General features: G+C 41.6%; 1 protein-coding gene across 3 annotated transcripts in view; it reads right to left on the reverse strand.

The window, feature by feature from the left end:
• The window catches only part of qtgal (queuosine-tRNA galactosyltransferase), a 67,151-nt gene that overhangs the window by 17,830 nt on the left and 31,143 nt on the right, over positions 1-18,178 (reverse strand). For all 3 annotated transcript variants that reach the window (XM_088600274.1, XM_088600272.1, XM_088600273.1), the window contains 2 exons: positions 1,813-1,908; positions 1,138-1,262 (listed from right to left, as the gene is read on the reverse strand). In XM_088600274.1, coding sequence (XP_088456400.1) covers positions 1,138-1,262; positions 1,813-1,908 — 221 coding nt within the window. The remainder of the gene's footprint in view (positions 1-1,137; positions 1,263-1,812; positions 1,909-18,178) is intronic.

Here is an 18,178-nt window from a genome sequence, read left to right on the forward strand (position 1 = left end):
CTGTAATATGTTAAACTAAACGTGAAAGTCACCTTTCTCTGCTGCTTGGAAAACTTGCATTGTGCTGGGCTTGAAAAACAGGCCTTGACTGGGGACACCACTGACAAACCTGTATTGCATTGGTTGGCCTAGGCTGTTGACCTGGCATTAATACATGCAGGAGGTGCACATGAGCACATCAGAGGGAAGCAAAACCAAGCTGGAACCAAACTGCACTCATGGACACAAAACCCACTTCAGCATATCTTACCAGTACATTTCCCAAATAATTTTTATATCTGCCAAATTAATTCACTCGTTTTGTACAATACGTCCACTGCTAGCCTGGAATGTGGTGGGCTCCAGGGGACAGTGTGAACACATCACAGAGTACTCTACAATGTTGTCCGGAGCAACACTAGATTTCATGTTTACTGAAAAAAGACAGGATAGATTATTTCAGTTCTAAATAATGATGCATATTTCTTTAAGGCTCTCCATTCATACAATGGATACAACAAAATAATCCCAGCATAAATTGTTTTGTTTAAGGACTGTTTAACAGGAGTCTATGATTGCGTAAAAAATCCCTTAGCTTTGTGCACCCACTAGGTGCTGGGCGTCTCTTTGAAGAAGGTGTCTAATGAGCTGTGCAATACTTCTGTCAAACCGACTGTGGAATTAGAAATGCATTACTCATTTAATTAGCTCTGCTTCTATTGGCCACTCTAAACACTGTGCAATTTCAAACTCCTTGAGGCGTAATGTGCTGTATGCTTTACTGCTCTGCACCCTGTTCCATAGTCAGGTAGGTAATACCAGTGTAATCATTTACTGATTTAGAGACTTAGATGCAAGACACATCAATGAAAACGGAAAAATCTCAGAAAGAAAAATTAAATAAAAGCGTCGACTTGGCATTGTAATTTCCTAAGGCGCTAAATCATTTAAACATTGCAGCTGAGTTGGTTGACGTTTGGAGGTCTAATGTTCCGGTGGCAGTGCCACCCTCTGCTACAGCTAGCTGGTGTCGTGTTTTGTGAAAGATGTCTTGCATCTGCGTCTGCACTGTGTCTGTGTGTGTCTGTGTCCCCGAGGGTGTGCTCTGACTGACTCCAGGACTGGACAGGAGCCAGGCAGGGGTGGCGGGGTCCTCACTCGTGCACGGCCAAGCTGGCAGCCTGGGGGTGGTACCGGTAGGTCAGCAGACACTCGTCCACACGGAGCAGCCCTCCTCCCTTCCGTAGGCTGGCGTAAAAAAACAGCAGGTCCTCCGGGACTCCCTGCAGGAACCAACACAAGCCCATGACGGAGCACAGAGAAAATCCTCTTAAATGAATTAAAAGAGAAAGAATCTTTCAATTAAACAGGTCAGCAAAGCATCACACGGAAGCAATTGAAATTCAGTTTCCCATTCAGTTTTCTCATTTTGTTCTCTTAAGCAGAGGAGGTCCAACTGTCCCCTGCCTCCAGAGGTGACTCCCGGTGTTCACCTCCTTTCCGCTGGGATGTGTGCTGATGCCTTTCTCCAGCAACATGACTTCCTATCCAGAGGCCTGTCAAGTGCATGCAAACAAGCACGGTCTAGAAAGGCAGGACATTCTGCAGAGGCAGAACTTCAGCCAGGCTGAAATGCACAGGTGTCAAAGGACGCCTAAAAATGCACATTGTGGCTTCACCTGCATTCAGGAATTTCTGATGTTGATTCCACTGCAGGCCAGGAATGAGAAGGGTCCAGGGGACAGTGTGACAAGGGCTGGATATCCAGAATTACATTTGATTTCATATTTATGGAATGAAAAGACAGGAAAGATTATGTTTGGAAGATCTTACCTTTCCTCCCTCGTCAAACTTGCCAACGTGCTCAAACCAGCTCCGGGTACAGAACCAGGTGGGCATGATGACAGTAGGGCCGTGGGAGGTGTAGGCCTAGAAGGAAAGGCACAGGAACTCAGGGCACACAGCACGAGGTCCTCACAACGTGAAAGGGAGTGCAGTGCACATCCTTTTCCAGGGTCTGCCGGTCTCCCAGCGCGTGCTGGGAGGCCTCACCTGGACGTCAATAAGGTAAGGGGACAGCGATGAACTCTCCAGAGTATACTTTCACCTATCTGCACCCACTCTAATCAGTTTAACCAGCGGCTGCTGTAATAAATCAAACTTTTATGTTTAATTTAGTGTAGCTATCCTTCTGGAAAGACATGTTATTTTGGTTTGACAAAGCAGCACACCCTGCATTTGTGAACACATGCCAAAGGCCTGGTCTGTGTTTTCAGTGGCTTTATTGAACTCTGAGTCCATCAGATGTGGAATGTGCAAATTGCTAAGACTGGAAGAGAATGTCCTTGCGGCTGTAAATCTTTTTATGCAAAAATTCACCGCACCTTGACTACTTATAACAGCAGGAAACTGTACATATGTCATAGTTTCGCCTTATGAGTTAATCACTAAGAAGGTCATGTCATCATCCAGTCACACATCCAGTTTAGCAGAGCCAGACAGGCAGCCTCTGAGTTCTTGACAATATCCAAGACAATCATGTTCGTCAGTCAAACAGAGGTGCGGGTCTAATAATCTCTCACTGCTCTCCGGTCCTCATCCTACTTCACCTTCCGAACCCTAATTTCAGTGGTCAGAGAACCACTGTGGGTAACCCCTGCAGCTGGAGAGAAGCAGCTCACATACACAGAGGCATGTGTGCCGAGCTGCTGGCAGCCCGTTGTCGCCACAGGAATGTCAAACTGCAGCAAGCTCTCCCAGGACTCAACAACATATGTACTGGGAGACGGCTGCTGCAGAACTGGAGACTAAAGCATAAACTCACATCACAATTCAACAGCAAACTGTTTTGTTTTTAATGTTGAGGCCAAGTAATTAATGACAGTTGAAGTCAGTGCCTGTTTGTCAGTAGTTACAATAAAGGAATCCTTACATCACCTTGCCTCATCCTAATCTGACAGAACTTGCACGTTTATTGCCTCGGTATACATGATATTAACTGTACTTTAAACCTAGCAAGGTGACTGAATTCAATATGGTAAAAATACATCTGGAAATACCTCATAGTGTCTAAGTAAACAATGATTTGGCAATCAACTGCATCATATAGTGTGTAATGGGATTTAGGTTTAGGTTTTAGGTTACATGACAGAGGACTTTTTCTTCTATTTCTCTATCACTGGTAATTGTTTTAGATACAAAAAGGAGTTACAATAGGTTATGAACATTAAAAGGTCCTAAGGCTCTAATAATGTTTTTGACTTTTATATATAACTTTATTAGGTCGAATGAGAGAAAATCAAGCCATTTAAGTCACATTAATCAAAATCTTAAAAAAACAACTGAACACAGCAGTTCTAAGTAAACTGTACATGAGCAGCCAGTATGATGTGTTGTAGTCATTAATCCAGCATATTTATCAATCACACCTAACTGACTCATTGTCTGGCGTTCCTTGTTATTAACATCGATGCTTCTCAATACAAACCCATAAAGCTGAACTACAAAACACAGATGTGTCAAGATTAAAATTAAAACAAATTAAAACAGAACGTCTCAATTTCAGCAGGAGATAATTGTGGAATTGTGTTTCTGCATTACGAAGGAAAAACTGAGTGAAAAGGAGGAGATAAATGCTGAATGTTGCACAACAGAGAGTATAAAGAGGTTGCTTGTTTGTGTCAACACTCTGTAAAACTACGACCTGCTAACCTGCTAAGTAGCATTTCACACAGCAGTGTCTTTAACCTGGCTAACAGCATCACAGCCACAACAACTGCACAGAAAGGATGTGATCCAGGTGCCAACAAATATATATGAAAGGTAACTGACAGAGCTCTGCTTTCTGATGTTCATATCTGCATGTCTGACTATAATATTCTAGGGTAGCCAGTTCAATCTCTGTTCAAATTGTTTGCCTTTCTCCAGCGCAAGACAGATGCAATGCTGTTGTCAGAATGTCCCCTGGTAACACATTAAAGTTTTATAGGCTGAGATTATGTTTGTAAGGAAACATACAAAATTCCAGGAAGTATCTTGCTATTGGAAAAAAGAAAACCTCAGAATGTGCAACCATGTTCTTTGTGTCCAGAATGTGGAACTAAATACATGTTTTTAAACAAATAGAAAACTTTGTAAAAATGTATTACTAAAGTGTTAACTTAAAATATGAAATATGGTCGATACAAAAAACACCTTTTGTGATAATAATAATAATAATAATAATAATAATAATAATAATAATAATAATAATAATAATAATACACTACTGTTACAGTACTATGTCCTCCGACTAAAACATCAGGCTGTCTGAAATGCAGTGCAGTAAAGAAATTGATCTTAAAAACAGCAAAGCATGCACTGTAGTCTATTCAGATGTCAGACAGCAACAAACAAGCAAATCTAAAGATTTTTTTTGCAGGCTTTCGCTCTGAATGAGGAGTTTGGTGGCAAGAGCACTCATGTCATTCTTTCACTCTTTGACAGCTTTTTCCATGACCTCCTTTCCTAGTGGGAGCTCAGCAATGCAAAGTCTTACTAAGAGAATTAGGGTCCACTGCTGGGCACTGGATGTTTCTACAGTGTCACATGCAGTGAGTGGAGGGCCTCAGCCACAGCCTGTCTCCCCTGGGAGCCCAGTCCAGTCTGGACTGTACCTATGAAATCCATGGATATATTTTCTAACAAAGAAAACAATTCAGCCGCAATCTCATTCTGAATAAATCCCAGGCCCACTGTGAGGAAGCAATGCAATGAGATTTTCACTGCTTCAGACGCAACAGTTACAAAGGTGTCTTTGTTTGCTTCGAGGCAAATCCGTATCAAAAGGGTTTTCTTCCCTGGGTGCTCAGGTGAAACTTATCATCTTTTTGTTTAAGTCTCCAAATCAAAGACTTTCAGGTTTGTCTGTGGCACGTCTGACGAGGAAGTTTTTGCCAAGCTTGAAATAGAAAATAATTATACTAGTAAAGTAATAAATCTAAACAAGATCACAGTGATGGGCGAAACACACATTAAGAGCAAAATTATAGGAATACAGATAGATACTTTATTTCCCATTATTGTGGAATTTTTGTCTTTGGCTTCTCCCATAAAAGTACAAAACATACAAGAGAAACATAAAAGTCATGTAAACTCACATGAAGTACATGAAATCACAACTATAATATATAATAATAATAAATAGATAAATGAATAGGTAATGGGGGACTGCATGCCTGATTTTATACACTTTATAGAAGCCTTTTTATCTTTAGATACTATTATCTCCTGAAATCATTGAGATTTGGCGACAAAAAAATTATTAATATACAATTGTGCAAAAATCTAGTCATCTCAGACACAGGCTGGATTCTGCTGTTTTAATAAGATAAGATGACCTAATGTGGAAATTCAAACATATTAAGAATGAAATAAATAATATATATCTTTAAAAAACATAAACAAGTGCATTTACAGTTGAAATATACTTCTTTTAAAATCGATATATTCTTTTTAAAATGATATGTATTTTAAGTTCTATATTTGTGACTCTGTGAATACATATAATTTTGAAATTGTGCTTATTGGAGCCCTTGGTAGCTTTTTATAATAGCATAGTAATATAATACAGTGCATTGTCTTGTAATATTCCTTATATTAGTAACACAGTATCTGTCTCTTTCATCCCAAAACTAATGATGTAAATGTACTGAGTAGATGTCTACAATTAAAATAAGGATGATAAAATAATAAGTACTGGATATTATTGTGCCATCTGATTCTCTCTGTTACTGAGCTTGTTTTTTGCCCTGAAAAAAAAAACAGAGGCATGGAGGGAATGCTCGTGGTTTTTTCTCGCCAAAGCCCATGATTAATCGTACATAAGTAAATGAAAAACAATCGTCTAGCTCAGAAGAAACGGTAAAATCCCACATCCTGAAAGAAGCCTCAGCCCTTTAACACGCATCTGCAGGCTTCAGAAGGGCACCGCCACCCTCTTCGGTCTCAGATTGGAATTCCACTGAGGAAACATCTGTGCACGTCTGGATCCCGTGCTTGGAAAGCAGCTCAGCTGGGGGCACAGGGTGCTCTTGCAGTGCTACCCCAGCCCGCAGGAGTGAAGCGCTCTGGCCAAGGGGAGCCAGCAGCCTGCAGGACCTGTGGCCCTGTAGTGCAGCATGTGCGTATCATTACTGAAGCTGGAGTCCAGAGCCTAATCAACTTCAGATTCCGCCTGAGCTCACTGGCAGCCTACTCGCCCCTCGGGTGCCCCTACCGCTCTGATACTCCCTGCCCTGAAAGTCCCACTCAGATTATTAACTACTCTCCACATCAGAGCATGCAGTCCACACTCCACACGGCTCTATGGGCCTCAGTGATAGCCATTGCTCTGTCTCTCCTCTCAGTTCTCTGTGCAGGGGCAGGCAGGGTCACAGGCTTGTGAGAATTTGGCACTTTTTAAGAGAATGTTCTAAAAGCAAACAGCTTCTTCTCTTCTGAGATGGGTATTGTTTTTCTGTGGCATTCCATACCCTTAATAGGAAACGTGCTAAACAGTTGCAGTTGACAATCAGAAAAACAAAACTAATACTTTTTTGGCACTGCACTAATAATGCTATTTTTTTGTTATGGTGGTAGCAGCAATAGTTGCAGCAACAGTAGCATTAGTAATAGTGGTAGTAACAGCAATATTAATAGAAACAGTAGCATCAAAAGGAATGGAAGCAAAACCATTAGTAGCAACAACATCAGTCATATTGTTAATAGCAACAGTAATAACAGAATTACTAGGGCAGCCAATGGTGGTAGTAACCCCCATGGTCTCAAAGAGCAGAAACACTCCTGTTTAAGTACAGACCTCCTGAGTCCTACACAGCCCTGCATTTGGGGTCTGCGCCCTGGGGAGATGACAATAATGGAGAGAGGCACAGTCCGTCTAAATGACAAAAGCGTAGGACAAGTCTACTACTCTGCTTTGTCCAAGAGCTGACAGAAAACAAGCTTTCCCATGCTATCAACAACCGTTTACGTGTCTCCTAAACAAAATCAAATGCATTTGGTTTACAGGAGATTAAAATAAGCAGCTCTCCTCCTTTTGTCCAAACTGTAAGCTGGTTAAGAATTCCTGTGGTTTCTGTTTTCTTACTGCCGGCTTGGCTGGCATCAGGCAGCATAGAGGGAAGTGATAGTATCTAATCCAATTAAAGCCATGCCTAGTGTCCAGCCTTCCTCATCCCTGACACATCCTGAGTCCAGCATGCTCTGACTTTCACTGCTGTAGGACTGCACTCCTCACCCCAGGCACAGATCCCTACCCTGCCCAAATAACCCACAAGTTTCATTTTGCAGTTGACCTCCTATTCTGGGGGTAAGAAAACAATCTATGTATTAGATAAAATAGAAAGTTTGGACGTGACAGTTAAATAAAGCTGGAAGCAGTCACCCTTCACTGTCAAATGCTTTATAAACTCTGGTGATGTTCCTTAAACTGACTCTTAAGGTCAACGGTTTAATTTATAGTTTATAGATCACTATAATCTATTTTTTTAAACTCTTTTACCCTGTTTTAACAACGGTACGCTATAGTGATCTCTGGGTAGGGCAGGGGGTCAAACCACACACACCTCTGCAGCTGGTGAGGGTGCAAAGCCGACTACAAGACTGAAAGCTACTTGCTGAGTCCAAAGCATGAACAACAGGGAAACTTTGTGATTAGTTTCCCAAGCTCATACAGTAGTTGCCCATTTACAGAGAGGAAAGCAAATCAATTACTGTATGGTTTAACATTTTGTGGGCATGCTGTCTTGCATTGCCCTGTGTTCCTGGTCTCTGTCAGTCTCCCTTGGCTCCTCATTGCTGCTGACAGAGGGATGGGAGGCAGGGTCAGGGGTCACAGACATCCTGCTTCATAGTGCTGACCTTGGGTTGACCTTCAGAGAGAGATTTGTTTCTGTGTCATTCCCCAGGACTCTGCACTGATTAATACATGCTACTTTACAAACCTGGAATTGTAATTGGATATTAGCAAATTAAAGTGTCCTTAATGACAACTGCAGCAGCACATTCATTTCTTAAGTACAGGAATTATGTTTCAGTGTCATGACTGACAGCATGATGCTACAGACAAAGCAGAGTGGCTGTGGACAAAATCTCGGAGGCTCTTCACCCCACAGAGCTGCTCCACATGTCTTTATCTGATACCCCATTGGGAGCTGGGATTTCCTTCAGACCTTGGAAACAAGTAGGAGAGGAAAAGCAAAGTCTATGCAGTGGACGGCACCGGGAATCTCAAGCCCTTGTGATGTAAGACCCCACTTTGGGCAGAGCGCCTTTCAACCTGGGAATTCAGGGCAATGTCACCCCCTCCCTGCTGCCTGGGGCCCTGCCACTCTCCTGCCCCCCAGGGGCTGGCAGTTGGCTCCGTGGGAAAGGACGACTCCATGTGTTCTTACACAACTGTTAAAAAACCTGCTAAGGAGCACCACCTGACCTTTTTCTCATACAAATAAATACATACAGCTCTGATTCTACTGTATGTTCTAAAGCTTAAGGAAGCTTGAAACTGAACAGAGGAGGGTCATGGAGTTGTCCTGCCTGGCCTGGGATGAACATTTGCACGAGTTCACAAAGTGAACTTTCTACTGTACTGTACTCCATTTACCAGCCTTTCCCTATCTGCCTCCTTTGTCTCTCTCCCATCATTACATGCATCCTTTCTCTTTCCAAGCTCCTCCGGTAAACGCACAGGGCCTCCCCCGGTCCAGCGCTTGCTTTTTGGCCAGTCATTGCACTGCAGGGCGGTTTTACCATGAGCAGAACAAGAATTAGGAATTAAAATGAAGTGGAGCTGCGGTGCCTGGAGTTTTCTCTGCTTGACTGCAATTAAACGCTGGTCTCAGCTGTATACTGGAGAAATGCAGAGGAACTCGTCAGGCATTTGGAGTCAGTCCTGTTGTGTTTTTGTGCTGCATGACAGCACAGCCCTCTCCTGGTCCCCCGTCTTCACAGCCAGTTCAGGGCGAAAGAATGACAGTGCTCTTCTGCATGAACCTCCACTCATCTGAAATAACTCAAACTGGCAGCTGCTTTCTTATGAAGGAGAAGTGTGTCAGAAGCTCTCATCAACAGGCTTCTATAATGTGCTCAGTGCACCTTGAAGGTGACGCAGAGAGACAGACCCCCTTACTGAGGACTTTTTCTGGATAACTACTTTAAAGCTGCAGGGAGGGGCCCCTGTCCAGTGCAATGGGGTTCAGTTCCACACACATGCGGTGGTACAGTATGTCACTGCTGCCTGGAGATTTAGATGAGAGAACCTTTGGCTACTCTTAAGTAGGCCCATAATATCTTAATTTATTTGTTTGCATTTCAATCTAAAATGAAGACCTATTTCAAGAGTTCAATAATCTATTTCAGAGTTGGGTGTATTAAAAGATTAAGCAGCCTGGCCAACTTTGATGATTTCATAAGAATGAAAACTAGCCAATTGTGTGAAAAAAAAATGAATCATACATTTCTCATTTTAAAGACAGCCTGATTTCCTCCAAGCCAATTTTAGTGACTTGGACTGGCTTTAGCAGTCTGATAGCACATTGAAGCACACTGAAGACAGCACTGTCATATACTTGAAGACTTGTCTTTATATGCAGCCAGCAGCAACCAGGGGAACTAGGAGGAGTCACAGACAAGAGCTCGGTCGAGTGACATCCTTAACATCACTTAAGGATTTTCTGGCTATATCAGTATTTAAATGCCTGCGCTCTTGTTTGAGGATCTGAATTTGCTCTTGTGCTTTTCAATATGTGAAACACTGCTTCTGAATATCATACAAAAGTGGGTCTCTCTTCAAAGAGCCTCTGCTTTACAAAACGTGTAAGTATTAAACACTCATTTAAAGTTCTCAGGCTACATCCCCAATCTACAGGTAGTGCAGGGGGAGTTGTAACTATAAGTGCTCTCTAGAAAAAGTGCACTACACAACATCAGAGCACATGAAAAAAGGAAAAGAGGGATTTAAAAGGATTGACAGTAAATTTGGTTTAGTTCTTGGGGTGTTGGTCAGGCAGACACATGCTTTACCAGCAGAAAGGTGATGCTTTTTGAAAAGGATGATGTTGCCAGAGCTACCACTGCCAGAGCTATGATTTAACAACAGACTGATAGCAAAAGTCATTTTTCTGTTGATATCAGGTCTGTCTCTGCTTCCTGTTTGGCATTTTGTCTTTATTTTAAATGCAGCTTGTGTGTGAGTGATCTAACTGAGATATTGCTTGAAAGAGGAAGTAAGGTGCACTTTAATTTACTCGCCCGATTTTTTTTTCAGTTATTTTATTTTTCAAAAGCTTGTTTTTTTTTTAACTGTATGTCATTCAGAAAGCTATAAGATCATAGAGTGTAGATCATATGAGAGAATTCTGGCATAATCTACTCCTGAATTGATCCGTAGCAGGGAGATAAAAGTAAACCTTCAGGAAAAACCACCAAGGCTACACTGCAAAAACAAGAAATGAAAGTCATGTCCTAATCTGTAACCTGCAGAGGTGCCATTCCAGCTGCTCTGTGTTTTACAATGCAGTCCCAGTACAACACTAGAAATTGTGTTAGAAGCCTAATAGTGTGGGATTTGCAATTTCTGTGATATTGCAATTAAGCAGGGACTTACTAAAAGGAGTTTACTAGAGAAAATCACAAGGAAGGTTAGATCCGAATCTCGCCTACTGTACATACTGTACAGTATATAAGTCTTGCATCTGGGACTTCCTGGGCTGCCTCGGCCTTCTGTTCCCACAGCCAGACGGGCGACGCCAAATACAACCTGCATATCTCGTCTCTCTTTTATCAGGATCTAACCAAACTACTGGACGTGGAATTTATGCTTCTGAAGTAAATTGTGCAATGGCACCCCAGTGTAACAGAAGACGGTGGCCTGCAGCTTATATCTACAGTATTTTAATTGTCTTGTGATTACTACTTACCAGCCAGAAAGGGAATCTAGGGGTTTCATGCTCAGGTCAGTTCTTGGCTCCTAAACCATTTCTGTAAACATGACAGATGGAGAGGCCCCGGACAGAGGGAGGCGTAGTCTGGCCTTGCTCCCACTCTGCATTTAAAAAAATCCCAGGCCAGGGCCTCAGAGACAGTCAGACAGACGGGAGCACAACCGATATACCTGCCAGTTCAAGAACTACTAGAGTCACTGTAACCCATGTCTGATCCACAATCTTACAATAAGCAAGGAAGTCAGGGAGACTGAGAGGCCAACATGAAAAGCAGAATTATCAGGGAAGAGCAACAGAAAGGCAGATACTACACAACACCGACATGATGTGTGCAGTCTGAGCTACTGAACGCTTCACAGTAACTTTTCAGTCTGTCTGGGTTTGCGTGAAATGGTGTGTTTATTCAGTATTAATTCTGGAGCAAAAAAGCCATGCTAAATGCCAGCAATGAAAGAATGAGGTGGAATGCAGTGAAGGCAAGACGTTTTCAGTGATCCCTCAACCAAGTGATCGTGACAACGCTGTAGAGCTGAGTGGAAGCAGCTGAATGAGTTCATGGGCTCACAGAGAAGCTTTCGTGCTGACATTTCCACATTTAACAATGCCAGTTTTTAAATACTTATTTTTATTATATTTGTACAGGAAGAGTTCAGATTTTATGGGCGCATATTTCAAAATATGACTGCAGTGTTTCATAGTTCATGCCAAACATTTCACAGTGAAACTGTGTGAAGGAAAATAAAACTTCACCTCTCCACCCACAACTAAAAAAGAGTCTTTCCATCTCTCGTCACACACAACTTTTTATATTGTTGTTTTTGTATTCCCAATGCAGAATTTCCTTCTGAAACCCGAACACAGTGCTTCAGACCCATGTTGGGCACTGCAGGCCTGTAAATGCCAGGTTCCACACAGCACACTTGCTGAGTACCCCATTAAACCCACTGTGTTTTTCGATTTCAGTTGCATGAAGACCAGTGTTTCAATCACTGGAAACTTTAAGTTCTTTGATGTGGTTTGCAGATGATTAAAACTACAGAAACAAGCTGAAGGCGAGGGTGTAACTGGTTTTCAGCAAAGTGCTGTCAATACAAAAGTGCAACTCTTGGAGACAGTACTGGAACTGCTGGTCTGGGTGTCACTGTCCTCATGACGTCACTAAGACGTCCTCCTAGAAGCTGACTTGGCAAACTCTGTTCACCTGCTACAGGTGCCCACAGCAGCCCAGCTCATGTGTATATTGTGACTGTAGTAAAAAAAAAAAGCAATTACATTTTTAGTCCTTAACTGAGATTACGAAGATCTGATACAATTATTACAAAATGCTTAAAGTCACTGATCAAGTCAACAGAGTATTTCTTCAGAATGAACAGTGAAACAAACCAGAACAAGTGGAAACTATGTGAAAATGCATTGAAAACAGAGATCAGGAGACACTAATTTACCCAAAGGCTTTTGGGAGTATGAAATGAGCTGCCTAGCCATGTGGTTGAAGTCAATGCCCTGGCTTCTATCAAAAAATGGATGGATAGATCATCAGTTCAATGAACTACTAACTACCAAAGCAGATAAATGGGCTGTGAATGGTCTCCTTTCATTTCTAACCTTTCTAATGATCTGAAGGACAGAAAAGAATGACCTAGAAAAAGCCAAATTAAGACTCAGTTTGCTAGTGCTACAGGTTTCTCAATTTTGTGCCCATTAACAAACTTGTATTTGAGAAAAATGTCTAAAGGCTTGAAGATAACAAGTACAAAGCGGGTCGCATTTCAATTTTGCATTTTGCCAAAATGGAAAATTTGCATCCTTCTTATTTTGGTTTTATATGTTGAGTTACAAGGCAAAATGCAGACATCTGACTCCTGTCGAGCCTTACAAATCACAGCCCCGAAGTCAGAACAGTTAGAATATGCAAAGTTGAGCAGCCGAAATTTGCATGGTGCATACTCCTGCCACAGTGACTTAAAGTCACAGAAGCAAATTCCACTGTACTACACAGCAGGCCTTGTAGTCTCTAGTAGGTTTGTTGTGTGTAAAGAAGAAGCAGACAAGTTACAACACACACCTTGTCTAGTCCTCCAGTTTCTGTGTCATGTCACTTTTCACTAGTCCTCTGAAATCACGTGTTTGTATTGGCTGAGACGGCATGACATAAGGTGCTGTTTATTATGACAGAGAACTCTACTGGTAATTCCTTAATGGGGTGCAGACTGACAGACCTCTCCCTTCTCCTGGCCCGGTGTTCCTCCAGCTCTGATGGGCAGGAGTGGCTCAATTCAGCCAGTATCAGCCAGGGGCTCCTTGCCGCCTTCTGACAGCCCTGCTGGCCTCTCGTTGCCCTGCCCTGACACAACAAGTCTAGATGAGACTTGCTTTTATTCTTAACCCTTTCCCCACTGCACAAGATAAAGACAGCGGGGACATTTTCTGAAACCCTAGGAGGTCGACTTCAAACTCCTGAGTCAAACTAAAACACATCTAAATTGGGTCTTCCAACTTCTCTGATGCATGCTAATTTGTAAACTATATTAAAACATTGTCTATCAGAATTTTATCGCAGGTTTATAGAAGCTTAACGTGGGCCTCATTTGCGCTGATGTACTATTGCTCGGCGTGCACCAAGATTAACTACTGTGTAAATTTGAATTTTTCATTTGTAAAGATAAGCTTCTCACATCTGATCTGGTAGGGCATTCATTAAAAGAGCTATAATTGGCCTGCCGCTGAGTTAGAAACAGTTTAGGTGATTTATTAGTAAATGATTAAACTAACAGGAAATTAAGCGTTCTGTGCACAAGTTCTGAATGCTTCTAAATAAAACTACATACTGGAGAAGAAAGATGCTAAATATTTCATGCTCTTTTTCGATCTGCTCTAAACATGTAGAAGATCATAAAACCAGGGTATGCCTGTCAATGTGCACTGTGTTATTCCGTCTTCGTCAGGAGGCCCGAATCTTGTTTGGATAACAGTTCAGTTTTGAAACCATACTTCTGTGAAGATCTTACTTGCAAAAGCTTCAGCAATGCAATGCATGGGAAGGGATGTATTGATCCACCATCTGATGGTAGAACTAGTCCCTTCAAGACAGATCAATGATAATCAGAAATTTGACATTGCCACTTCTATCAGCAGTGACTACTATATAACAACCCTGTTGACACAGAAAGTTGTGATTATAAATTTGAGATAATTAGCTTTCAAGATTCTATTTTTGGTGGTGCCTCTAACTTAATGTGTTACATATCTACTGTATATCATAATTCCAAAATAGATAAGAATTCAATTATAAACATCTTTTCTCATGATGAACATTTCTGATAACAATAAGAGTTTTTGACACTGCCAGCTTATCTTGGGTGTGAGCAGCTGCCAGTGTAGCACGTCCTCAGCACTCCGCCCTCTTGTCAGTACTTTTTGTGTAAGGTCCTTTAAAAGGTTTCTTGATGAAGAAAAAAAGGGAATAAGAATACCACACTTTCTATAAATACAATTATAGAAAGTATAAATTATATATGATATCTGTAAATTATTAGAAGGCTATGGTATATATTCCATATGCTTATGCAGACTTCATTCAAGACTCTGTACAATAATGGTGACACCACAGCTCTCACGGTCCATTTCACATGGCTTGATTGGTTTTTACCTCGTTGGCCGTGTTTCTACCTGGGCCCAGTGCAGAGACCAGTGCCAGAGCAGATTTATAATCACAGATCTCCTCCAAGGCAGCACAGAGGCTCACAAGCCCTGGGAGATTCAGCATGGGGATTAATTGATTCCATGTGTTAATAAGTGTATCAAAATAAATGCAAAGAATAAAATTAGTTAGAATAAATAATAAAATTGTTTCTGGTTGTTTCTGGAAAGCCCAAGAGAGGCTTGTTGATAGTTCAGCCAGTCACAGCCAGTTCAAGTCATCTTTGTGGTCCAAGACTTCAGAAAGTAATAAACTGGGCAGAGGTATGCTGACACAAAGTAAGCAGTGTATTAGGAGAAGTATTTAATTGCTTAAAGATGTAGAACTTCCTGAGCCTGTGATGTGAAACTTGGATAACCTTCATATTATGTCAAAATAAGCCCACCTGAAACTTGATACTGGCCATAGTAGGAGAAGACCTCTATTTCCTGAGCAAAAAAAGCATTCCTTTAGAGCTGTTTAAAGAGTGACTAAAGTAGAGAGCAGAAATGACTGAGCCAGATATCTGCAAGTCATTTATTGTACTAAAGAGCAGGGCTTACTACCTATATTCTTTTGTTTACTTAGAAAGTAATTTCTTAGAAAGTGATTTCTCATCCAGGGGCAGTATGTCCCAGAGGACAGAAGGGAAAGTCCTATGCTGGAAGCTGGTTATTGAGAGTTGAGATGGATTCTTTCTGTGGGCAAATGACACCCAACTTAGTATGCTGTGGGATGCATATTCAATCAGTATTCCCTGAACGATAGATAGTTTACCTCAGGATAATATTGTTCTACATCTGAAACAATGATTAATAGACTTTACTGTAAATTAATTAAATTAATTACAGGATCACAATGCAAACGAAACATGCATTTGAGATAAACAGTCTTAACAGGCTTTATAGATGGAAGAAGTTTAACACCACTTAAGAACTCTGGGGAGAGGAAATTCTTCTCTGTGATTCACAGTGCACTCCTGCTTAGTCTCTGTTCTAGAGAGTCATCTCTCGTCTCTTTCTGGATTCTACAGAACATCTAAAAGTTGTCTCCCCTTATGCTGACTAGAGCAATTACACCTCTGAAAAAACTAAACTCTGAGAAAACGTTTTGATTTTTCAGTTTCAAAGACAGGAATCCAATTTCTAAAAAAATAAGCTTTTTTCTTGCATAACGTCTGTAAAACCCCTCCCATCAGTGGTGGGACTGAATACAGACAGCAGCCTGCTCAAGGGTGAACAGGGAGAAGGGGGTGGTTCCTGGAGCTCAGTGAAAAGACTGGCATTAATGTTACCCAGCAGGGAAGTAAAAGTATCTTTGTGAAAGCCATGCCAAGTGGAACATATGATCTAACTCTGCACTTTGCCTTTTTAAACTCAATAAAACTGTAATTTACGTTTTACAAAGGGTTTCTGCATGCTTATTTCAATATTATTTATGCTCCATTCTCAGAAAAGGCCAACTAGAATGATACATGTTAAGACACTCAAGGCCTCTGTCGGCTTGCCGTTTATTGTCAGGTGACACAGAGGTTCAGGAGTTACAGGGCCACTGAGCTGCAGCCTCAAAGAGAACTACTGTTCCAGAACCAGCTCCTGGGGCCTCTCCTGCCTCCCCCTGAGCCATTTACAGCTGGGACCTGAAAATCTTTGGAGGTATCACATTCCAGTACTTAAATCTCTTTTCTGGTCTGAAGAACTGAAAAGCTTGAGTTTTAAACTCAAGATTTTTTAAACTTACATTGGTGTAAATTCCACACTTTATGCTATATTCCAAAGATGTTTTTGCCTTTATAATTGCTTCTCTGTATTTTCTAAATGAGGACACAGAAGTATCTACATTGAAACCCAGATCCATTTTATGTGTAGCTTCCTGCAGCACAAAATCCCCTATGTGAGATGATTATACCATATATACCCATGTGTATAGCCCTAACCCTGACCCTGTGGAGGGGTTCACTTTGCACTCATCAATATTAAATATGATCAAGAATATCAGTAGGTCTAAAATGGATCCATGGGGTACACCAGCACTTACACTGGCCTAGTCAGAGGTTATGCCCCCTTAAAAGACTTGCTCTTTTCTATTTGATAACCAGTTTTCAATCCACGTGAATTGATTACTTTGGATTCTTATAGCTTTTTTATGAGGAATACTATCAAAACCTTTCACACATTTCTTTGATGAACAGTTTCCTGGTTTTGTTCCCCTTTCTATGAATTGCTGACAAGTACTGTAAGCTGCCATGCAACCCATCAATGGCTCAACCTCAATTCAGCTATCCCTCCACGAAAGGCCAGCCCAATGTGGTCTTTGTTGGGAAATGAGGTGTGCTGTGCTGTTGTCTGTATTCCTGCACAGCTGTTTTTATGGCTGCCAAACAGTGGATTCCCTCTTCCAATCTCCCGCAAAGAGAAGGTTATAATTTTCTGCCCTGTAGAGAACAGACAGATGCCGTTCTGATGTTCAGCAGAGATACCCAGGTCATGTCACATGGTCAGTTTTCCATAGCAACCAATTCTGTTTTGAAGAGCAAACTGCGCACTTTGGCACAAGCTCTTCTCAACTGATTTTTTACGAAAACCCTCCATGGTTCAATGCTGAGAGAAACACACACCATGGGCTTGTACACAGGGACATCCCCCGTGACTCTAGGTTAGGGGAATTCTGAGCTGTCTTTAAAAATACAACAGAAGAGCTAAATAAAGGAAAATCTGATTCATCATTGAAACAGAATAAAATTTAAACTACCCCAGAAAAAATGAACAGACGGGAAAATTGTCATGGTTTAAAGGAGCAGAAGCAGACATTTTTGCTCAAAATGGTCAAAACAGGGTCAAGATTTTACATTGTGGGTCAGCTGCAGACGTGTACAAACCATGTGACTGATATGAATGCTCTGGACAGTGGTGTGAAGTGTCTGGACAGAGCCTGTAACAGAGTAATCTTGACCTGTGACAGAAGAGCACTGACTCCAGATTCTCCCCCACTGAAGGCAGAGGCCAGACCTACATGTAATACTACACAGCTGGATTCACAAAGAAGAAATTATAGCTTTGCAATGTCATGAGAGGGATGTAGTGGCCATTACTGTGTGCTTTCACACTGTTCCTGAAATCCAGTCATGAGCTCAATGCATCGTTGTCACACACTGTTGGGAGAGTGCTCTGAGTTAAGAGGTGAATATGTTTTTTTTTACCTCACTGTTTCACAAGAGTACATGGCAGTGTGTGTTGACAGCTGTGAAACTGTGTGTAACCTGTGCTGGCTTGTTGCTGTCGGTGCGACTGGGAGGCTGCAGCCAGTCGGTCACTAAGAGGACCCTGCACTCAGTTCAGCTTCAAAAGAGGGAAACTGAGAGCCACATGCCACTACAGTTGTGCTTGACTTGATCACTCACATCTCTTCACTGCAAACTGGGAGTATGGAAAGTTATCTATGATAGTGCTAAACATAGCATTAATTAATCATGCTTTTAATTTTGCTTATATAACAAGGTGAGATTAGAAGTTTTCTTAAGAGTTTGTCATAGGTGGGTTAA

The sequence above is a fragment of the Lepisosteus platostomus genome, chromosome 11 (assembly GCF_059453375.1).
Source record: "Lepisosteus platostomus isolate fLepPlt1 chromosome 11, fLepPlt1.hap1, whole genome shotgun sequence".
Lineage (NCBI taxonomy): Eukaryota > Metazoa > Chordata > Actinopteri > Semionotiformes > Lepisosteidae > Lepisosteus > Lepisosteus platostomus.